Here is a 15,913-nt window from a genome sequence, read left to right on the forward strand (position 1 = left end):
CTGACACACTTGCTCATCCACTGCCAGTGGGCATGCTATCTGACACATTTGCTTGACTTCCTTTGCCACCCTTCACTAAAGGAACTACTTGCCAACTGATGACATAGGAATTTCAAGGTGTAACCAAGAAAAATAAGAACACATATCCACAGAAGTTTAAGTATGCAAATCATCGATGGCTGCCAATATCAGAAAAAGAGAGCTAGCCATTGTGTGTCTCCTGGCGCAAGTGTACGATACCACCCAAGAGGTGGTACTGGAAAAAAGAGGAAGAAAGAAAATGGTGAGACAAAAGTGGGGGAAAATGTTTAGATTTAATTATATTTGAAAGTAGACGACACAGAAGAGCATGTTTAATAGCACTGTGGGAAGGTATAAGTAAAATTTGAGATGGAGAAAGCTTGAGAGAAAAAAACTAAACCAAAAAAATCTCTTCAACAAATACTGAGACTAAGGAGAGAAAAAGAACCGCACTGAATAAAGTCTAAGACTCAAATGAAATGTGTCAGTCTAGTTCTGCTCTCAACGTGAATAAGCCAGTCATTTAAAATGAGGAAAACAGCATATGCATATATGCTACTTTAATAATAAATATTATCATTTATTATATTATATGTATTACATATAAATAAATATGTCATATTTATTATATTATAAGTAATATAGTAAGAAGTAAGAACAGATACTCAAATAAATACATGTGCACGCCCTCTTGTGACACTAATCAAAAGGCAGAAGCAACTGAAATGCCCATCAATAGTTGGATAAACAAAATGTGACATATATATGGAACATGATCAAAATTATCCTACTAAATAAGAGAAGCCAGACACAAAGATCGCATATTATAAGAATAATTCTGTAAGAAATAGCAAATCTAGGTGTGGTGGCACATACCTGTAATCCCCACATTGGGGAGACTGAGACAGGAGGATTATAAGTTTAAGGCCAGCCTGGACCACATAGCAAGGCCTCACTTTTCTATGCAGGGTAAGTAAATTCACAAATTCAGAGTGCAGTCTGTGACTGCCAGGGTGGAGTGCAGAGGGAGTGACAGAGACCGGTTTCATCATGAAAGGTGGCGATAATTAATGGCGCGAAACAGAGATGCTGATTATATGATAATTGTAATGATCTGTCCTAAATAATAATCTTATATTATATGAACTTCAGCCAATTAGAAACCAAAAACGCAGGGCTAGAGAGATGGTAGCAGTTAATAGAGAATACTGTTTTTCCAGAGAACTCAAGTTCAGTCGGCAGCACTTGGAACAGCCAGCTCTAACAGCTCTGGTCTCTGTGGGCACCAACACACGCACGCATGCACACGCACACACACTTAAAAATAAAACTAATATTAAAAAAGCAAAGCCAGAAGCAATGAGATGTTTGGGGGAATTCTGAGTGGTATCTAGGTCTCTGGCATACTGAGAAACTTCTGCTAGTGTTTTTGACATGGCAATGACACTGGGGTTGGAATCTGTAAGAGTCTTTTAGATTGGTTGGCTTGATTTCACTCAACTCACGGATGCAACTGTAATGTCTGGTATTGGCTTCCTCAAAATAATCCAGTGTAGGGCAAGCGGAGGGGTCACGTGACTACTGATACGACAACTCGCAAGTTAATGAACTCCCAAGAGACTCCATTTCACTACTTTCTCTACGCTTATATGTGGTTGAAGTTTCATATAATGCAATTTTAAGATTTCTTTTCAAATATAAATAAGAAATTAAGAATTAGGTTGGATTGGTATTGCTTAGAAATTTGTTAGGCCGCTCTTGACAATTTGCTATGTAAAATCTAATCTAGTCTCAAGTTTAAAGGAAGAAACATGCTTGGTACCACACTGAAGCAAACAAACAAAAGACACCAAAAACAGATGGCGGAGCTAAGGATGGCACTACTGCTGTACTACGCATTCTCTCTCTGCCCCTCCTCTCTCTCCACCCACTCTACCTTTTCCTCTCTCCTCCCTCTCCTTTCTCTCTCCCCCTTTCTCTCCCTCACTTCTCTCCTCTATCTCTCCCTCTCTTCTCTCTTCCTCTTCTCTCTCTTCTCTCTTTCTCTCCCTACCTTTCTCCCTCCTCTCTCTTCCACTCTGTGTGTGAATGTGTGTGTGTGTGTGTCTGTGTGTGTGTGTGTGAGAGAGAGAGAGAGAGAGAGAGAGAGAGAGAGAGAGAGAGAGAGAGAGAGAGAGATTTATGTGAATTGGTGTTTTGTCTGCATGTTTGTCTGTGTGAGGGTATGGGCTCCTGTGAAACCGGATTTACAGACAGCTGTGAGCTGCCATGTGGGTGCTGGGGATTGAACCTGAGTCCTCTGGAAGAGCAGCCAGTGCTCTCAGCTGCTGAGCCTCCTTCTCAGCTATACTATGCATTTCTGAGAAAGAATTTTGTATTGGAGTTTTTTGCTTTTGGAAACTGGCTTTGAGCAACTGTGATAAGGATCTTTTCATAAAATGAGAAGCTAAAGATTTATTAAGCTATTTTACGTATGCAAGTGCACTGTCACACTATCTTCAGACACACCAGAAGAGGGCATCAAATCCCTTTACAGATAGCTGTGAGCCACCATGTGGTTGCTGAGTCTTGAACTCAGGACCTCTGGAAGAGCAGTTAGTGCTCTTAACTGCTGAGCCATCTCTCCAGCCCCTAGATTGAATATTACTGAAGAATGTCCAGGCTGGGTGTGCACAGCCAAGCTGTCCACTTCATTGTTCTCAAGGCTCAGAGAGGGCCACATGACTTACCAAGTCATTATCCAAAGACTCAAAGTAATATTTTTAAAAATGAAATTACAGAAAAATTATCATCTTAATGCCACAATTCAAGCAGATTTCTAGTTTCCTCTCAGACTAATCTTAAACTTAGGGATTTGACTTTCCTTATCCATAAACATTAGTAAATGAAATATGAATGTTGTACATATTTTACTAATTGTAAGCAAGTTTCTCTATTAATTTTCAGTAAAATGATTTGAAGTAGTTGGGGTTTTTTGAGGACTGTTGTTCGTGGCCTTACATTTACCCATTCATTTTTCTCCAATCTGGGACTCACATCACTTTCAACCCTTTATTTCTATACATAAAGTGGATGTGAGCAGGAGTACATAGAAAATCTAACTGCTGTTAGGATTCCCATCAAAAATCACATTTGACTTTCTAAAAAGATAAAATATTCTATCAAAATCCGTTTTCCCTCTTGGAAAATCTATATAGGAACAAAATAGAGTACATTTTTCCCACTCTATGAATTGAGCTCTTGAACAAAATTATAAAATATCCAGGAAGGTTGACAGCCATCCTATTTTGAGCTAAACAATCTCTGTAATGCATAGAGGTAGAGAAAGACTGGAGTGTACGCTACCTCTTGGAAGGCCTTTTCTGCTTGACGTTCCGCATCTATAACTTGTCTCTCCAACTGTTGCATCTGTAGGTGAGGGAGGATAAAAAATACACAAATATTTATATTTACCATTTTGGAAAAGACTTTAAATCCCACAATGTCATCAATTCTTAAAAATAAATGAAGTAGTCCATTGAATATGAATTACAATTAGCAACATTCAAAAGCACTCGATATTGATGAAATGCCAAAATTTTGATACTTTGAACACTGTAGTCCATTAACTGGCGACTTGGTAAGCGTTGTTTGGTAGTTCACAGAATTGGTATCACTCATGTTTTCCTTCTTCAATATGGCATTTCATATACTACACGAATGTTCATCAATTGATTAGAAATTACTGGTCAATACATATTAAGAACAATAAAAAGACAGACTACCTTATTAGGCAGGTTTTTTTGCTTGTTTATTTGTTTTATTTGTTTGTTTGTTTGTTTAAAAAAAGCCATAATTAAACCAAGGAAGTATGTATTCTCACAAACTCACTGGATGGTTATCCAGTGAGTTACAGCTGTGGCAGCCTGGATGTAGTCTTACAGATAGATGAATAGAAAAAGTATTAAGCACAAATACCTAAATAAATACAGAAAATACAATACAAAAGTCCTTCAAAGATCCAGTAGTGATTAAGGAATGTATGCCAGGTGTTGAATACACAGCCATGAGGTGAAATTCAAGTCTTTTTTCTCTTGAGGCTGTAGTTTGACCAAGTTAAGAGTGGTCTGCTGTTAGATCTGTGCTCACTTTCACTCTTTCCCAGGACTGTTGGTACGGATGTCCAGAACTCATGGTTAACTTCCAACTCTCCACACCCCAGGGCAGCCCCCGCCCCCAACCCTGGAGGATCAGCCGGCCGGCCCCGCCCACTCCCAGCATGACCACTGAGAAGCGCTGCTAGCCTTGCGGGCTAGAGGGGCAAGCCAGCCCCAATCAGCGGACATCCCATGCTTTCCTATCCGCCCCCCTACAGGTTCTCAAACTTAGGAGCCGAGGATGCTTCATTCTTAAAGGGTTCGTTGACTGGGACCATTTTCTGGGCTTTGTCCAGATTCACATTTAACACAGGGTCTCACAGAAGACCTTCGCCCACTTCCCAGCCAAGGCCTCAACATTTCAAAAGGGATCCTGATACCCATGTAAAGCTGGCACAGTGCTCCTACGGGGAGATGGAAGTCAGAATGAGACTCTACATAAGCTTTTGAACTGGCTAGTCTGGTATACCCTGAAGTGAACAAAAGACTCCACCTCAAACAAGATGGGAGATGAGGACTGAAACCTCCACCCAGCCACTATAGTACACATACATCTGCACTTACACAAACATGCACACATACATCATACAGATACACACACACGTGCATCACATACATACAAATACCCCCACAAAGATTCACTAAAATGTTTTGCTTTCTAGTGATAACAGGAAGGGCATCATTTCGTCTCTATTGTTGTGAAACATGGTTGTAAGGCAGTGGGGGTGCACACCTTCAATCCCAGCGCTTGGGAGGCAGAGATAGGCAGATCTCTAGTACAAGTCTTCATACATAGTAGATATTGAGTGTCATAGACTATTGATGAAATGACAAAGATCTGTAAGTCTGTGTATTCAAAGAACGGCCGTGATGGTTAGTTCTGATTGTTAGTGTGTCTGGATACAGATACTCCCAGGGGACTAGTAAAGCATACTTGTGTCTGAGAAGTTATTTCCAGAGATGGTTAGATCACATGCCCGTCCATACAAACACATAGCACTTTAGCTATGTGCTACTTTGATATACAAGTAGGCGAAATTTGTTGCTAGGTGTGAAAAGATGTATGTATGCGTGTATCTTTAAATGAATTAATTAAAACCATAGGTTCAAAGGTCACTTTCGTTATTTTTGATTAAACAAAAAGTGGTCTATGAAATATTAAGGGAAGAGTAAAAAGGAAAAGAAGAAAATCCATGAATTTGGAAGCAAGATCTAAATTAGAACCCAGACTCCACTGGATATGAATGGTGTAATGACAGATAATTTCTTTAATATAGCAAAGTTTCCATTTTTTTGTCAGTAAAAAGTAACTTTTATCCTTGTATATTTAAATTAAAATTGAGTAGTAAGACATCTAGCATAACGTTGAATTGTATTTGTTACAGTTAAAATTTAAACTGTGTCACCCAATCTTGCTTGTTGTTACTGGCCGCCATCTTCCTGACTAGGCAAGGCCTGAGGCCATGAGAGGCGGAGTGCTCCCACCTCTGGCGCTGCTCAACTCTGACTGCAGCTCATGCTGGCCAAAGCACTGGCCCTGGCACCCACGAGACTCTAGCGTGGGAGATGGCTCTGCCAACCTATCACACTGTCTCCACAATGCTTGACTGAGCCCAGACCATCCCGCCATCCATGCAGTACCCGGTAGGAATGAGACTCTAATGCTTAAAGATTATCTAAAGGCTTTATAAATTTGGTAATGCTCAAATAACAAGATGCCCACAAAATTGGAGGTGTTACCCAATTAACTAACCTAGATATAAGTTGTTACCCAGGATTGCTCTCAATACGTGGCTCTCCATGGCTCCTACATCTCTTCCCTTGCTCCTCTCCTCTCCCTTCTCCTCTTCCTCTCCTCCACTCCTCCCACCTTAGCTCCTCCCAAATTACCCATTTTATTGTAAAAATGTAACAGGGGGGAATATTCTACTACATGTATTAGTAGGTGCTCAACTTTTACACAGTATCTTTTATAGCAGTGTATTTCTAGCATACACAAGCATTGCTTTATGAATTACAAGTTGAGATGGTTCGTGTTCAAATGCACTAAGTACACACAAGAGGTCTGGGTTTTGGTTCTTACAATACTACTTTACCAAGAGTTTTCCACTAAGTTTTGTAATTCCTATGTATAAAATGGGGATAGTACAACCTTCTCTATTTCAAAATGAGAGGCTGAAAATGAGAGAGCAGGTGACCTCGATGTGCAAGGGTTTAAGTTTTCAGTAATTAAAAACATGGCTGTCGGGCAGTGGGGGGCGCACACCTTCAATCCCAGAACTTGGCAGGCAGAGACAGGCAGATCTCTGAGTTTGAAGCCAGCCTGGTCTACAGAGTGAGTTCTAAGACAACCAAAGCTACACAGAGAAACTGTGTCTCAAAAAACTGACTCCCATTTAAAAGGCAAACTGATAACCCATGATTCTAGCATTAGCAATGTTATAATTTGGAAGGCAAAAATGACAGTGTCTGGCTTGAGGGTACAGCTCAGTGACAGAGCATTTATCTAGTATGCATAGGCCTTAGGTTCCAGTCACACACACACCACTCACCAAGGCAAGGGGAATGGAGAAAGGAGAAAAGAGATCTGCCTAAAAACAAACTATTGTCTCTAAATATATATAAATAGTAACACATTCACACAGTTAGATACTCTATAGTCATTATAAATTGTGTAGCTGGATGAAACTTTTTAACTCTGGGAGCTACAGATCTGAATCCAGACGGACTGACTGGTCCTGAGCTGATAAGCGTTAAATCCAGATGATACACACATGAGGTGCACTTCCATGAGGTGAAAATGTATCTCCAATAAGAACTTTTAAACATCTATGTGAAAAAGTATCATGACATATTTAAAGACAAAGCAGGGGCTGCGTGTGTGTCTCTGTGGTAGAGTGCTCCGCTAGCATACGGAAAGGTCTTGGTTTGATTCTCAGCCACAAAAAATAGACAAATATAAATTATATATGGAATGACATGTAAATAATGTTACCGGGAAAGTTTGTAAAAAAGAAAAGGTTAATAAATATTTTAATTTATATAGAAAAAAATTGTGTATTTGTTTTTATGGAATAAGATACACCTATATGCCAAGGAGCTGTCTAGTTGTCTATATTTATATAATTAAATTTCGAGTCATGTAATTTGTATCTTAAGTGATAAGTAAAGGGAGAGTTAATTTCATTTTAAAAGAGTATAATGCCACCCCCATCCACTCCTCCATTTCTCTTCAGAAAAGGGCAGGCCTCCCAGGACATCAACCAAACACAGCATATCAAGTGGCAGTAAGACTAGGCACCTCCCCTCATAGTAAGGCTGGAGGAGACAACTCACTATGGGTCCCTAAAACCAGCAAAAGAGTGAGAGGCAGCCCCTGCTCCCACTGTTAGGAGTCCCACAAAAAGGCCAACTGCACAACTGTAACATATATGCAGAGGGCCTAGGTCAATTCCAAGCATGCTCGCTGGTTGGTGGCTCAGTGTCTGTGAGCCCAGGTCAGGTGATTCTGTGGGTTTTCTTGTGATGTTCTTGACCCCTTTGACTCATCCCCTGTGGATCTCTGAATCTGTTTCCATCAGTTGCTGGATGAAGCCTCTCTGATGACAACTGGGCTGATCAGGAGGAGAAGAGGGAGGGGAAACTGTGGGGGGGGGGTTAAAATAGTGATGATGATGATGATGATGATGATGATGATGATGATGATAATGATGATGATGATAATCATCTAATAATCTACTAAAGAGCACTCGGCCAGTGCTAATGGATGTGGGACACAGATGTGGAGGAGGACCTCCAGGGCACCTTTCGTTGGGTTGAGTATGCAGCGCGAAAGCATCGCCATGTAGGATGGACATGATTTTCAGTTATTTTCACATAGTAAAGCTTATTACTAAAGACCAAGAAAAAAGTATAATGGAAGAGAAGATAGAAGTTTCCTGCATTAGAAACAATAGTCACTTGTTACGGTTGTAATAGTCAAAGGAAATTTTGCTGCTTCAGCGAAACAGACAATTGAAGAAGATTCTAAAGTATTTTGTGGGATTGAAGGGTAAACGGATAATGTACACAAAGAACTGAGTGGCTGAGCATCTCAGAGATGTCACCTGGGAGGGCACCACTGAGGATTATCAAGTCCCAGTAATCACTGTGCGATCACACAACGAGATAACTATTTACAGCCAAGAGTCTTCACAAACTAAATTAACCAGGAAGAAGAGCAAAGTAAACTCCAAGGCCAACAAAACAGGGGAATCTGATAAAGATTACAGTGGGAAGAGAAAAGGCAAAAATAACGCAGTCAAGAACCATTCATAAAAGAACAATACAACTGATAAAGCAAACATCAAAACCACAAATGATCAATGTCAGTAATTCAAGGAGGGCTCAAGTGTAAGTTTCAAGTGTGTCGTGTGATACAGACTCACATGGTGTTTTGCTGAAGCAGACCCGTGGAAGGATGTGTGATGTTTGGAGAGATAGACAGGACTCCATAGACACTGATGAGCTGCTTGCATAACTAGCCTTGCGACTCCTCATTGGTCTCGAGTGGTCTCATGATCTTCACTTCATTGAGAAAGGCACCACAGAGAACTTCTCCTGGTGTCCTGGCTGGTTCTGCTCGCTCCCACTGACTCATGTGGATTTGGCAGAGGCCTAGCTGTTTCTGCTGGATTGAGCCACTGCTGCTGATTACTGTGTGGTATCCTGACACTATTGAGCTGGACTGCTGGTATCCTCACAATGGAGGATAGAATCACCCCCAAGGAACTACTTCTAAACAGGTCCACATCCCCTTACTCTACTTACCATCCTTTCTCCCCTACCTTTGGACGGTGGGCTAGAAGGGAGGTGGTCAAAGCGTTTGAAAACCTTTATTAAAAGTAGGTTTTAAAACATCTAAGCCTACAGAGGGCCCAAATGTAGACTTACAGATCTTGGAGGAAAATAGAGTATTATAAGCAAAAATAATTGGAGAACTTGGATGAAACATACAATCTCTTAAGGACATAAAATAGCAAAGATTAGTCACAGAGAAATGTTAGCTTAATGACCTTGTATCTAAGAAATGCATCATACTATTTAAAACCTTATAAAAGGAAAAGATGTCATAGTTTTGCTAGTGTAGTCAACTAAAGATGTGTGTAAGAATGAAAACACACTCAAAAAATAAACAACCCTCTTCAAGATGATAATGTTTCCCAGTGTGCTTTCTAAGACCAGCTAGAGGAAGGCTGTTCTCTCTCAGCTCCCAGTCCATGTGTGTTGTATAAAGAAGCCAGTGGCTCAGCTTCAAGTCCATCCATGAGAAGCGCAGGGCTTCTGCAGCTCTCCAGCCCATCAAGCGCACACATACACATAGGCCCAAATAAATGCACTAAAAAGAGTTGCAGGTACTGTTTTTCTTCCGTTTTGAATTTTTTATTTAAAAATTACCTCATACAATTCATTCTCATCATGATCTTTCCCCTCTTCCAACTCCTCCAAAATTCTACCCTACACCCTACTCACCCAACTTTGTGTTGTCTCTCAAAAAAAAAAAAAACCCAAGAACTGAAACAAAAACACAAAAACAAAAACCCAAGAGCTGAAATAATCAAACAACAAAAATCAATACAAACAAGCAAAAGACTAATGAGACAAAAAAAGAGAGAGAAAAGAAAAGAAAAAAGAAAGGCAAAAAAGTAACAAAAGTCCAAGAAAAGTGGAGCTCATTTTCTGTTGGCCAATGACACAGGCCAGATCTATCAGCACTCCATTGGAGAAAATGTATTTTCCCTCTGCCAGTGGGCACAACTACAAATGGTAAGGGGTGCGACCCCTTGTCTACTTTTCTTCTCTCAAACTAATGCTTTTTTGAAGTTTAAAAATGTTAGTTTAAGTCACTAGGATGCATTCCAGGCTAAACATATGGTGAACTATTGATGATACAACGGCAGGTTAATTCTTTAAAAAGAATTTTATTACTTGCTTGTTTGCTATGTATATGTATGTGTGGCTGTGTGAGGGCACGTGTACCACATGCATGTAGGTGTCCACACAGCTCAGAGGGTGTGGAAATCATGGAACTGGAGTTTCAGGAGGTTGTAGCTGTGTGGTGTGGGAGCTGGGAAACAACCCAGAATCCTCTGCAAGGCGGCTGAGTGTTCTTTACCACTCAACCACCTCTCCAGCCCTAGAGACTTTTCTGGAAAGACAACCTATACATTTTCTTTTTGTGCAAATGTTGAGTGATGACTCAGTGAGTGGAGTGTTTGTCGTGCAAGTCTGAGGGCCTAAGTGTGGATCCTGAGCACCCACTTAAGATTAAGAGCAGGGATAAGGAGGTGTGACTGTGAATGTAGCTCCCGGGCCTGGGGTCGGGTGGAGACAGGATGCTTCCTAGACTTCAATAGCCGGACAGTGACAGAACTGGTGAGCTCTAGGTTGAATGAAGAGGCCAGTTCAAAGAAAGAAGAAGGAGGGTTAGAACTTTAATTTTTTTTAAGTCTATTTTTACTGATGGTTCTTAAACGTTTTAACCTCCCTTTTAGCTCACCACCCACCAGAGTAGTTGAAAAGAAAGGATATGGGGGAAGAAGACCTGTTTAGAAATGGTTCTTTAGAGCAATTCCCATCTGTGTTTTCTGAAAAATGAAAGTTCTGTTGACAGGTCAGCAGTGACAGCTCAATCCACTCGCAAACACTTTATAGATAGATATACCAACAGTCTAGTTCGGGAGAGACGAGATAGCAAACACACATCAGCAGCAGTAGCACTACCTAGCAGAGACAGTCAGGCCTCAGCCTCAGCGTGAGTCAACAGGAGGGACCAGGGCCAACAGGAATCCCAGAAGAAGATCTCAGCTGTGCCTCTCTCAGAGAAACAAAGATCAATGAAGACGCGAGGCCAGCAAACATTGCACAACTAGCTCTATAAGCAAGTCAAGTTCAGTCTCTGTCCCTGTCCGTGCAGTCCTTTCGGTACTCCCTCCAAACATCATGTGTCCTCCACAGGTCTCGCCTCAGCGTGTGCATCTATCTCAGCTGACATCACTCTGCCAATCATTCTGAGTCCGAGGAAGTGACAAGAAACTTGTAACATGACACCAAAAGTTTTTTTGGTGAATTTCTTTCTATAGAGTCCCGACAAAGAGCCCAATTATACAGTGTAAGGTAGACTGATATATGCATGTTGTTAGGAAAGAATCCTTCATCACCTGCCCTTTCACCTGTTTGCTTTAGCAGAACATCCTCTCTTCTGTGTCTGCTTCAGCGAAACGTCCCTTCACCAGTCTGCCCTAGTCTTTCACCTGTGTGCGCTTCAATGAAACGTTACTTCTCGTACTTGTCTTATCAGAACACCATCCAACACAGCTGACTCTCCAAAGAATCCCTAAGTCTCTACTTCAGAGGGTGATAGAGAACCTGCTGTCCAGCGCTGGCATCCACACATCCGTGCACACCGTCACACCCTCAGTCTTGCTGTTCCAAAGCCTGAAGAGTTGTGAGTGAATTATTCTCCAAAGGAGAGAGATTCAGTTGTATTTACTCAGCTTACCCATGCCTATTCCGGTCCACCCCACACCCCACAAGCCTTCCAAAGCCCATGGCTGTGGTAACACTGGAAAAAACTACTAGTTTTCTTGAAGACAAGACAGCTAAAGCGACTCTTATTGCCTGGTGTCGTTCCATTCTATGCTCTGAATGGGTTTAAATGTTCAGTGTCTTCTTGTTCCCAACAAAGGCACAGCATTACCTAAATTCTGAGAACAAGTCTTTGTTTTGAAAATTCATTCAGTTCCTGAAGAGGGCTTTCTGACAGACAAGTGGCTACGGACCGTCCGTCTGAATGGTTCCAGCAGCTCTTCAGATCCCTCCGTCAACATCCATAATGTGTTGTTCTGCCAAGTTTTTAATCATAGGCCAACTCCCAATGTCCCCTTGTCAGGCTCGTCCCTCATCCATTACACAGGCTGGCAGTTGTTAAAAGCAAAAGGGAGTAAAGAAAACCAAGGCATATTTATAATAATTTCTTTAAAGAGATACTTAAAGATGATACCTCAAGTAAGTATCATGGCCAGGCATGGTGGCACACGCCTTTAGTCCCAGCACTCAGAAGGCAGAGGCAGGCGGATCTCTATGAGTTTGGGGCAAGCCTGGTCTACAGAGTGAGTTCCAGAATAGCCAGGATATAGAGAAATTCTTGCTTAAACAAACAAAATGTTACAAAGATATTGAAAGTAAAAGGATGCAAAACATACCAAGAATATTAAAAAAAACAGTGGAGATTTCTGTGCCAATGTTTTATGAGTAATAGGATCAATTATAACTAGAATAATTCATCAAGAAAACAATCATAATTCTAAGTGTGCCAACATCAAAACATATATGGAAGAGTTGGGGTGGAATTTCGTGGTAAAGCAAATGTTTATGAAGTGTGAGGCTGTAGGTAGGTTCCATCCCAGCCCTAGGAGAAAGCTATGAATGAGTGTGTGTGTGTGTGTGTGTGTGTGTGTGTGTGTGTGGTGTATGTATGATGTGTGTGTGTATACTATGTATGATGTATAAAACTATGTCATACAAGGTTTTATTTTTGTTCAAATATTTTGAGAAGTCAGCAAAAATGACTGTGTTTAAATAATTACCAAAGAAATATCCTTGGAAATATTCAGATTTCCTATCAAAAGACTAAACAAATCTATTTACTTCACAATTTGGTTTTTCTGTTTACTTTTATGTTTTTCAAAGCTATAAATACACAAATTCATCAACTAATTCCAAGACTTATTAATAAGTACAATGGACATTTTTAGCCAATTCTTTTCATATTTGCTTCATGTTCTAAATAGCATGCTTCTATTTCTGTTGACCTTCCTTTTAAAAAATGATTTCCTACTTATTTCCTTAATGGAAAATGAAGATTTAGCCCTTTGTTTCCTTGCCATCAATCTAGATACAAGTCACATCTCCTGTTGCCTCTGTTTCTTCGTACAGTCCCTTATTTAAAACGCACTCTGGGATCTTGTTACTGTTACTGTGTATGAGAGCCAGAACACACACATGACTGATGTGACATTCAGTCACGTGTCAACTGAGATATTCACTTTTACTACATAGCTTTTCTCCTAGAATTTGAGGGGTTTTTTTTCCTTTATGTAGTTCTTAAAATGAAATTTCCAGTAACCACATTGTTATTCCAAATTCCTGCCACTGTCTCGGCTATCTCTCAAAAAGCTCACCCAGAACCTCTGACGGGCCAGTGTAAACTGTCACCCTCTGCCACAGCCCACCTGTCGTCTTGGAAGAGCCATCCACTTTCTTCTGCCCTGGGCCACCTGCTCCCTGTACTCTGTCTTCCGGAGCCTGAGCTTGTCCCTCCTTTTAATGGAACACTGCCTCCTGAAATCTCGTAGAAAGGCTCCATGAGATGTAGCATGCATTAAAAATATCCTTATGGCCGGGCGGTGGTGGCGCACGCCTTTAATCCCAGCACTCGGGAGGCAGAGGCAGGCGGATTTCTGAGTTCGAGGCCAGCCTGGTCTACAGAGTGAGTTCCAGGACAGCGCGGGCTATACAGAGAAACCCTGTCTCAAAAAAAAAAAAAAAACAAAAAACAAAAAAAAAATATCCTTATGACCTCTCAAACAAAATTCATATTGGGGAGAGCATGGTTCAGTACTTTAAGTTAAATCTCTCCCCAGCTCCCACATGGTTGAAGGAGAGCACTGACTGATTGTTGTAACCATTCGATTGCTGACATTTACACATGATGTACCATGATACACGCAGAACATGTGCCATGTGTGTGCATATGTGTGTGTGTGTGTGTGCACACATGCACACACACCAATTTTTTCCATTAAAAAAATCATGGTGGGCTTTAGAAGAGAATTCTGTTCCCTGTTTAAAAAAATCTTCAATTGCTGCCTCCGAGAAACATTAAAGGCTTCCAGTTCCTGGTGCTCTGTGGGTAGCTCCTTTGTTTCCCTGAACGTATGAAGCAGAATGTTGGAAAACACAGCCCATATTTGAGGGTCCTGAGCCTCCTGAAGGTCATAAGCTCCTTAGAACCCTACAACGACTAGCAGGAAAAATATGTATCATGCTGAGAAACAGGGTGTATTATATTAATGAAGATGTGTGGCTGTTTAGATGTCTCACTGACCCTCATATACCAAACGTCCATCAACTAAGCATTCATTTCCGGTAAAAAAGAAAAAAAAACCTAAAACTTTCTTTTCTTAAAAAGTTGAATAAATTGTTTGGAGTATGTTCATGAAACAACTGTCACACTGACAAGCTCACGGCAGTATCCTGCACACGTACCAGAAAATAAAGTTGGCAGTGGGCCAGCAACAGCCATGTCTACACAGCTGCCAGAGGAGTTCGCAGATGTCCCGCTCTTAAATGTAAACAGACCACCAGAGATCAGCCAGCATGTGGGAAGAGCTTGCCTCTCAGAAAAGAAACAACCACAGAAAGAGGAAAATAATCTCAGAGAAAAGACAGATCAGGGAATGGAGCAAACGTTTTAGAAATGTTAAAAGTGTTGGAGAACCAAGAACTTTCCAATACACGATTTCATAGTTACTGTGCAAAGTAGAAAGTATTCCCACTAGAACACAGGAAACTGCATTTAGAATGAGCTTGCTTTGTGCAGAATTGTGCTGCTAGCCAGTAACGGTGTTGGCGTTCAGCCTTCATATTCCTACTCCCTGGTGCTCTTCTCACTGAACCGCAACTGAACATCAACTACCCACACACCGTAGGGTAATACAGAACCACAGGAAAACTATCCCACACATACACCCATAAAGATCATAACTGAATCATTAGCACTCACTTCTAGCCTGCATTACTCTCTGAGCCTAGGAATGCTTCCTTGGTAAACAGTGTTGGTTTGAGAAATGTCCCCCATAATTTCAGACATTGAACACTTGGTTCCCAGTTGGTGCTGTTGTTTGGGGGAGGGGGGTTAGGAGGTGTGGCTGTGCTGAAGAAAGTACCACCGGGGTCACGCTTGGAAAGCAGAAAGCTATCCCCGCAGCAGTGCATGTTTGCAGTCGGAGATGTGAGAGCTCAGCTTCCCATCCCTTCCACCACGCCTGCTGCCTGTCGCTAGTGTTCCACCCCACCCTCATGGGCTTATACCACTGGAACCACAAGCCAAATAAACTCTCCTCCCTAGTTGCCTTTGGTCATGGTGTTTTATCACAGCAACAGAAAATAACAAAGTAACCTTCAGTCAGGTGAATAGTCGTAACTGGGAGAATTAAGTGTGTGTGGTATATATACTTGTTGGCATAGTTGTATGTGTGCACACATGTGTGCACATGTGTGTGTGAAGGCCAGAAGTAAACAGACGTCTCTCTCATTTGTTCTCCTTATCTTTTGGGACACGGTCCCTTACTGAATGGCTAGGTGGGTTGGTCAGTGAAACCTAGGGATGTGTCTGTCTCTGATTTCCCCACCCCCAACTTTTATATGAGTGCTAGGGATCCAAATTCTGCTCTTCACACTTGCACAGCAAGTAACTTTACTGAGAGCCATCGTCCCAACAGAAAGAATTTTAAGTTATATATTAGGGAACCTATCACAGAAAGAACAGAGGGATAGTAATACAACCCAAAAAGACTACTTTCTTTTTCTGAGACAAGTTTTCTCTGTGTAGCCCTACCTAGCTGTCTTGGAACTCAAGCCTACATTTATAATCTAATAGGGTTTCTCTCCCTCTCCCTCTCCCTCTCCCTCTCCCTCTCCCTCTCCCCCTCCCC

General features: G+C 41.4%; 1 protein-coding gene across 2 annotated transcripts in view; it reads right to left on the reverse strand.

Annotated features, from left to right (window-relative positions):
• Plekhh2 (pleckstrin homology, MyTH4 and FERM domain containing H2) overlaps window positions 1–15,913 on the reverse strand; it is a 96,168-nt gene that overhangs the window by 73,641 nt on the left and 6,614 nt on the right. For both annotated transcript variants that reach the window (XM_028765117.1, XM_028765116.1), the window contains exon 2: window positions 3,367–3,429. In XM_028765117.1, the coding sequence (XP_028620950.1) occupies window positions 3,367–3,429 (63 nt within the window). The remainder of the gene's footprint in view (window positions 1–3,366; window positions 3,430–15,913) is intronic.

The sequence above is a fragment of the Grammomys surdaster genome, unplaced genomic scaffold, assembly GCF_004785775.1.
Source record: "Grammomys surdaster isolate TR1022 unplaced genomic scaffold, NIH_TR_1.0 149, whole genome shotgun sequence".
NCBI classification, from domain to species: Eukaryota; Metazoa; Chordata; class Mammalia; order Rodentia; family Muridae; genus Grammomys; species Grammomys surdaster.